General features: G+C 38.9%; 1 protein-coding gene and 4 non-coding genes across 5 annotated transcripts; all 5 read right to left on the reverse strand.

Moving 5' to 3' along the window:
- Positions 1 to 3,954: 3,954 nt before the first annotated feature.
- LOC118452844 lies at positions 3,955 to 4,039 on the reverse strand. The gene has a single exon (XR_004842704.1). It is a non-coding gene; the product is annotated as a small nucleolar RNA SNORD100 (small nucleolar RNA).
- Positions 4,040 to 4,350: 311 nt separating this feature from the next.
- RPS12 (ribosomal protein S12) lies at positions 4,351 to 7,736 on the reverse strand. Its single transcript, XM_009644356.2, has 4 exons — positions 7,600 to 7,736; positions 5,772 to 5,874; positions 5,184 to 5,285; positions 4,351 to 4,457 (listed from the first exon to the last, which is right to left on the reverse strand). The coding sequence occupies exons 1-4, from the start codon at positions 7,695 to 7,697 to the stop codon at positions 4,395 to 4,397; spliced, it is 366 nt and encodes a 121-aa protein (XP_009642651.1). The 5' UTR covers positions 7,698 to 7,736; the 3' UTR covers positions 4,351 to 4,394.
- LOC118452842 lies at positions 4,755 to 4,889 on the reverse strand. The gene has a single exon (XR_004842702.1). It is a non-coding gene; the product is annotated as a small nucleolar RNA SNORA33 (small nucleolar RNA).
- LOC118452843 lies at positions 5,353 to 5,438 on the reverse strand. The gene has a single exon (XR_004842703.1). It is a non-coding gene; the product is annotated as a small nucleolar RNA SNORD100 (small nucleolar RNA).
- Positions 6,787 to 6,858, reverse strand: LOC118452841. The gene has a single exon (XR_004842701.1). It is a non-coding gene; the product is annotated as a small nucleolar RNA SNORD101 (small nucleolar RNA).
- Positions 7,737 to 8,034: the final 298 nt, after the last annotated feature.

Consider the following 8,034-nt stretch of genomic DNA (forward strand, 5'->3'; position numbering starts at 1 on the left):
AGCAAACCATTCTGCACCATCCTTGTTTCACAAGGAAAACTTGCAAGGGGCATTAAATATGACCAGCAACAGAGGAAAGTCAGGGTCAGCCCTGGAACTTGTAACTCCCAAGTTTTTAATCCCCAGTCTCATGTTTAATGCTGACTAACCACACCCTCTCAGGGGACAAGCAACAGGTACCTTTAGGGCAATGAGTACAGATGGCTGTAATTTTAAAATTTGAAGTCTACTCCTCTGAAACCTTATCTGAAATCCTGCAGCACACATCAATATCAATACATTTTCTACAGCACAACAAAAATACCATCCATCAAGGACGTGTGAAGAAATGGTATCTTTAGTCTACAAAGCAGAGGTCTCAGAGAAGCATACACCAAGTTTCCCAATATGAAGGACAGCAATCGCTTCCTCAGCCAATTTCAATGAAAAAATAGCTTTTGCTAATGATGGTGAACCAGGTTTGGGTGGAATTTAGTTCTCAGAAAATTTTTGAAAATAAACACTAGGGATAGACTTAAATAAAAAGCATACATGAAGTTAACTGAGTCTTAATCAGTTCTCCAACACTGACCCTGCACAGCTTCTCAGGTCACATGCAGGAAACAAATCATCATAGGAAAAACCTTAACTCCATACATAAGCATTTTGATCAGAAAATCAAGATCTCAACCCAATTCCTTCTGGCAAAAAGAAAGTGTTGGTTCTGCTCCAATGAAAAAGCCTTGGCTGGGATTCCCCAGTATTAACATTCATTGCCATGTAAAATGACAGTGACCCATTTACAAAAAATCATAGCCCTGAAGTTATATTGAGGCATCATTCTGTTGTTGCAAGAGAGACTGCCTAACAATCTTGCTCATGGACTACAGTTCTCCTTAGCTGAACCCCTTTTCTGAAGTTAACTTATCATACTCAAAGCGATTGGACTTCTGTGGAATTTCTATTCTATTTCTATATGATTTACTATACATTTCCTTGATAGGAAATGTTTAACCCAGCTACTGCTGAAGTAGCAATTCCAATACCCCATGGTATAAATGAAACACAGAAACCATTTTGACAATGAAGACGTTATTTTTCTTACACTGAAAATAGAAGTTGAAATGCGTTTAAATGCAGAAGAATATTCTGTGAAGTTGAATAGTCATAGTGTGCTGGACCCTTCTCAAATTGCTTGCAGGTTTAAATATGCAAAACTCCTTTCAAGGACCTATTTACATTACAATTAAGACTAGTAACCTGACTAAGCATATAGATTTGCAATGTGCTGAAAAATTCTTACACAACCATAGATTGTGTGCATCTTCCAAATATGACCAAAACTAAAAAACAAACTTGTTGTAGGGAATTTCACTGCTGTCAGAAGTAAAAAGCAGTGTACTAACTCCAAATCCATGAGATCTTACCTTCTGTGCAAATCAAACCGGTGCTGTTGTACCATTCTAGCCTAACCAAATGAATGTAGTCCTACTGTAGCCTTCTTGTAGGTTGCAAACGCCCACAGAACCTATTTTTCTGTACCCGGCATATCCTATTTCTTGATAGCGCTTCAGTTGGACAGGAAATCCAGTGACAATACCGCAATGCAGCATACTCCATAAATATCGAGGGAAGTGCAAAGGGGCACTTCAGATTTTAAACACACAACACAAGGTGAACAGCCTTCCACATCCTCTATGGAGGTAAAGTAGTAAAACACAGACAACTTCTTCAGAGTTTTATTAAAGCAACAGGTTGCCAACTTCACATTTACTCATCCCTTTCAGTGATAGCTTTTTCCTTTCAAGATCATATCAGAATTACAATTCACCTGGACACGAACATTTCTTTCCTTTTTCCACCAATTTCCTTCCTACTTTCTCCCTCCAACCGGAAATTGGAGAACAGACCACTCTGAAACTTCAGCATGTGTTGCTTTTTATTGGTGTGTCACCTCACAAGATACCATTAAGATTTATGAGAAAGTTGTACTAGCAGAAGTTTTACATGTCGAGTTGACCTCAAGCTAATTGTTTCACCTAGAAGGGCAAACCCAGTTTAAAAACAAAACTAAGAGCTACTGTTTGACCATGCTAAAGCAACCCCAGACAGCCCTAAAACTTTAAGCAGATTAACATCACATAATCATACACATCCAGAAAGCAAATACCTATACATGATTTACTTGCCTAAACTCCCTTCGAGGTCAGTGAAGTGTATCTGAACTAGGGACCATGCTCTTCCCCATTCTCCTGGGTCATTTTGTGTTAAAAAAAAACAAAACAAAAAGCTGCATTATAGCCAAAGAGCCAAACACCTAGAAAAGCTCTGTTTACTTGCACAGGCTTAGCAAAGACTTCCTCAAATTTGAGGATACAAGCCTATGGATTTCACCTTTTTTTAAAAAACTTCACCCACTGCCCTGGAGGAGCTTACTGGATTGCATGTTTGTTACCCTGCATCCAGAGATTTAAGGCATTAAGATGACTTTACTCCTGGCAGGCAAAAAATGTTCTGGTACAGAACCATGTTCAATTAATAAACAATTTTCACCCTCAGCAACACAGGCCATTGAATCCAGGTACTGAGCTCCAGTGTTGGATCCCAATTCCATTTATGAATTTAACTCTGATAAAACAGCCAGCCAAGGAAAAGCAAATCAGAAATCCTACCAAGACTGCCAACGCAACCACCATTTCAGACAATTCTTTCTCTACACTGTAGCTGTAAACATTAAAAAAATACAAAGATCAAATAGCATACATGTATTTTATCCAAAACTCTCGTAAGATGCAGCTTAATACAGGACAAAAGATGAGGTGTGCTTTGGTGTGCTTATGTAGGCAAGTCAGATACTCAACATTAGCAGCCCAACTCAACTAAGTTTTTCAACAGTTGGTGTCTTTCAAGTCCATTTAGAAAGGATTATTCTTACAAATTATTTTTACTCTGTGTTCAGAAACCTCCAGTAATTTAATGAAATAAGATCTGTAACTAAGGCTCTTATCTATAGGAGTGAATTTCTGTAGTATTCAAAAATATCCAAATGGAAAATGGTCACATTCACACACTTGGGTTAAGAACTTCCCTCCATTTGTAACACTAGTTTGGCATTAACTACAGTGTTATAAGCCACTGTTTAGCTCCTTTACTGAGAAATCCACACACACAACTGAACATGTATCAGTTCAGCACAAGGATACAGTTCTTTTTAAACAGACTTGGAACAGGTGACTCCATCATTAAGTACACCTGAAAAGGCTCCCACAGGAACCTCTCAAATATCCAAGTCACCCAGATCCAGCTACTAGAAAGCTGTGACAAGGCAAAAAACAAGAGAGACTTCAAGAGCTTTAATGAGAACTGTTAAGAAAGTGCACCCCAGATGCCTGCCTCTACACTACCTCAATGACTGGGGATGTCAAAAAAGGGGTTACAAACCATAATGAAAATTCAAACTCAAGAGCCAGTGAAGTAAATAGAAGCATGCATTTGTGTCTCCTCAGTTCGTAAGTACCCAGCGCCACCTACTCACATTCACATCCTCCTGATCAGCATAATGGTGCAATTCCTTATAGAGCTGCTCCACAGAAAATGTAAGACATATAAAGCAGCTTGTAGGAGAAAAGTAATCTTGAATTCCAGCCCCAATCTTGCCTTACTATCAAAAAGCAAAAAAATTGACAAAAACACAAGTTCTGTACATCATCCAACTACTAGGGAAACCAAGACATTGGCAAGTCAGAGCTCAACACTGCATTGTTTAAGCAGCGAGATCTCAGCTACTCGGCTACCTTGACAACTGAGACTCCTACAGAATCAGATCTAGAAGTATATGACGTTTCCTGTAAAAAGCTAATTCTACCCATAATTTGTTTCAGAACTGAGCGTGTGTGAGGGGAAAACCCAACAAAACACACCCTGTGTCAAATAAGTTCCCTTAATAAATGAAGATAGCACTTAAAAAATTCCTGCAACATCTCAGAAGGTTTGGGTAACGGTTAAGGCCGTTCTCCTCATTTGTTTCAGCAGAGGGAGCCAAATTTTCATCACAGATGCAGCAGTACTTCAGACTTTCCCTAATAAGTTACTCAGAATCCCTGCAGAAGCACAGGCCTAAGCATGGCCAAGCAAAGGTAGTAAACAACTGTCAGCATTTTTGCAACTGAAGCTGTGCAAAGTTCCCTAAGTTGGTAACCTCTGGGGTAGGAAAAGGAAACGGAAGCACCCTGTAATAGGAATAGCAGGGATTACCATTAGCAAGCTGACAGAGTTAATGTACTACTAAGCTACACCAAGACCTGCAAAGCCCTTTCATCTTCTGCTGTTATCCTCTGCAACTCAAAAGAACTATTCCACAGATACCCACCGATCAATGACACACACACAAGTCAGGTTCAAAATTTATTTTCTGTTCATTTCTTGCACTTGAAGTACTCTTCGATGACATCTTTGGCCTGAGATTCTTTGCCATAGTCCTGTAACACAAGATAACCCATTAATAACATACAGACCCATTCAAGATTTTACAACCTATTTTTAGAAGGACAACTGAGACTCTGACATGTTTTTTCAAGGTATTGCCAAATATTCCCTTCATTCTCTAATAAATGACTATTCTAATAAAGAACTATTCTATCTCATTCAAGTGTAACATCCACTGGAATAGATTTAAACAAATTCTTCATTTCTGCTTAAAGAAAGCCAAGTAAAGTATGTGACACAGCAACAAAAGTATGAAAACACATGCAGAAGGAATTAGCCTTTATTGTTGAAGATGTAGCCATCTCTTGGGACCTCCAAGACAACAAAGTCTTCAAGGCTCGTACTGTGGCTTTACTTTACCAGCTTCATTTTAAAATATGCTCTGCAAAACATTTTCAAGTTGAGCAGATGCATTTAACTGGCATTTTTTTCCTTCAGCAAAACTTCCTCTCTCCTAGTTAAAAGACCTTTCTTTTAATGCTAACTGGCAAGTGGGCATAGATACTTAAAGGACACAACCATTAACTCACAAAATTAATATAAGTATTTTAAATAAACCTCAAAAGGAATATAGAACAGGGTAGCATTTATTTTCAGTATCAACTGTTTCAAAAAAATAATCTAAGAGCTCTACTTAAGAGTCCCTTATCTAAAGCATCCTTATTTTTACTGCTTACTTTCAGAATTCAAGAAATAAGATAGAATTTGCATCATCTTACTTTGACAACCACACAACTGCAGCCCACCACTTTGCGAGGTTTTCCTTCTCTGTCGATCTTGCAGAGACCTACCCATTCACCCAGTTTCTTGTTGTCATCAACCTGTGTAGAACATTGCATCACATCAGAACCTGTAATTTCTAATGTAGGTGGGTTCAGCACAAAAGCAGCTGTACTCTCAGAGGTATTGGGTAACGGAAGGCTCTTTCCTCACAGCTATCAGTAGAGGGAGCCAAAGTATCATCATTGTACAGCTAGTATTTATTTTAATTTGAAGAAAAAAGTCATGTTAAGACTCCTCCCATGCTCTGCAACCACTTGCAGCATTGATTCTATTTCTTATTTTACAGGACACAAAAATTAATTTCAACTTTGTAAAACACCTGATACACATCCTTTGCCATTTACATCCACAGTTTTTGTACTGCTTATATGACAATCACATAGAACTAGAACAATCTCTACTGCTAATCGAAATTTTGCTTAGATAAGCCATATACAGAATTACAGCATAGTGTTTCAAAGATTCAGCTTCTATATGCTCAAACAAGCAGCTTATATTGCAGGGATGGTAACTGTTCCACTCACCTTTATTAAGTTGATCTGATGTTCTGCACAAAGTGCTTCAACTAACTTTACATACGTGGGTTCATCACAGTTTGAAGCCAGAACACAAAGATGGGCTTGGCGTCTAAAAAAAATGAAAACTGACAAGTGTAACTTCAGATGCTGCTTAAACTTTCTTTAATAATCAAAGCTGCAAAGATGAAAATTCTGCACAAGCATTTCTAGATGACCACTCCCTAAGTTTAATTTCTGGTTTTGGAGAAACCGTATGATTTTGAAATACTAAATATACTTTTGGTATGATCTACTACCTTTTATATATTTATACTATCTATACTTTTCTTCATATACGTAACAGACTGCTCATACATTGTTAGCTTTATTATCAGATTCTATTCCAGTTTAGCAAGCCTCAAAAAAAGCCCACTAAATAAATTCTCAGCCATTGGAAAAAGTTGTAATGACTGGATAAACACCAGGTCCCATAAAGAACCGCTGTCACTGTTAGAAAGCAACCAAGTTACAAGTTGCTTTTTCTTGTTTACCTCAGATTACAATAATTTAACATTAGAATTGTAATTATTAAAAGCTCAAATTTCCATGTCAAGTTGTTAGAAGCTCTTCAGAACAATCTTTTCTACTTACGTTCAAAGAAGCTGTTATGACAGGGCCCCAACTCTAATTAGGCTCTTTGTATACTGTGGTACAATGTTAAGAATACCAAAGGGATACCTGACAACAGAGAGAGCTGTATAGGTCTTCTATGCTTAACCTAACGTAACTCAACCACTGCAAACAAGGTCAGTTTTCTCTGTGGCCACCTTCATGAATTTCACCAGAATTTTCAGAAACATTTCCAAGCAAGAACCATCACACACGAATGTATATAAACCTTGCGCATACATCCTTCTCTTAACACACAGCATATGAAGCTGTAGCTGAACTCAAAAGAACTCTCACAAACTGGTTGTCAGTCTCCCAAGTTGTACTTCTCTTACATTACTTGGTACCTTGTCTTCAAGCTTCTCGCATACAGGTTTGTCAGACTGCTGTTCTCACTCATAAGAGTGAAGGGGTATCCGACAAATTGTTAAGTCATCACCCAAACACTGTAGCATTACACTTAAGCACTGTCTATTCTTAAAAGTATGTGCCTATATATAAACACACATACACAGATGTGTATGTACGTGTATATATACATAGATATAGTGCTTCACTCTATCAAAAACCTAGAGCTTATTACCATGGTTGGCACGTATCTGAGAAGTTTAATATTGTTTTCATGCTGTACCAAAGCAGTTATTTACAGCTACAACACAAAAAAAAAAAAAAAAAAAAAAGAAGCTAGCAAAAAAGTAAAGGCAAGCCATGAATTTCAATTTTATTTCATAAAAGCTAAATCAACTCTTCCAGGTCAAGTCTGACAAACACATTAACCCTCCCAAGAGAGTTCTTAGAAAGTTCTGAGAAGTTTACCATTTTTTGAGTTAACAAGGTTCTTGAGCCCCAGATTTCCATAGCTACATACCACAAGCACCATTCCATTTTCTTCATAAAACCAATCCACATGAAAACTCGATGGTACCAGGGTCACAAAAACACAACCTAATACACTAGATGCTGTTACTCGAGTCACTGAGTTTAGTGTCTACTTTATGACCACATTTACAGACCCCAAAATAGACACAGCGAAAAGACAAAACACCTCAGCAGCAAAACACGTTCTTGAAAAAGCTTTCAATTGAACATCTAGAGAAAGTCAGGACTGTGTGTTCAACGCACCTCATCACACCGTACCACACCCAGTTTTGCTATTCACCACAGACAAGACAGGAAGACCACTTACTTGTCCAAAGCTTTGGCTGCTTCACGAATACCACGAGCTAGGCCATCATGGATGAGTGCGGTCTTCAGCACTTCTTGCAGGGCGGTGTTAACATCCATTACACCTCCAGCAGTAATGCTACAAGGAAGACAGATAATATTGCTCTGATGGCGCCAACATCTGACAAAAGCCTCCCTTTCTCCTGCAAGCGTCCCATCATTAAAAAAATAGAGAAGGAAGGCGGGAAGCGAAAGAACTAAGCCAGATAAGAAACTGAGAAGAATCTTGAAGAAACTAACAGAAATTAAATCCTCCCAGCGAGCCAGCCTGCTGCGCTCTCTTCGCGCTCCCTTCCGTGGAAAGGGCGGCCACGCACGCCGCCTCCCCGGCAGCCGGGCCCCACGCCTGCAGGAAGCATGCGGCAGCTCCACGGCGGGGCCTAGGCTGGCCGCGCGG

The sequence above is a fragment of the Egretta garzetta genome, unplaced genomic scaffold (assembly GCF_000687185.1).
Source record: "Egretta garzetta isolate BGI_Z169 unplaced genomic scaffold, ASM68718v1 scaffold397, whole genome shotgun sequence".
In the NCBI taxonomy this organism is placed as follows: domain Eukaryota; kingdom Metazoa; phylum Chordata; class Aves; order Pelecaniformes; family Ardeidae; genus Egretta; species Egretta garzetta.

Coding starts and splice junctions, on each gene's coding strand:
- RPS12 (XM_009644356.2), bottom strand. CDS start 7,697: ATGGATGTTAACACCGCCCTGCAAGAAGTGCTGAAGACCGCACTCATC. Junction 5,286..5,771: donor ATCAGATCAACTTAATAAAG/GTGAGTGGAACA, acceptor TGTTCTACACAG/GTTGATGACAACAAGAAACT. Junction 4,458..5,183: donor GCAGTTGTGTGGTTGTCAAA/GTAAGATGATGC, acceptor CTTGTGTTACAG/GACTATGGCAAAGAATCTCA.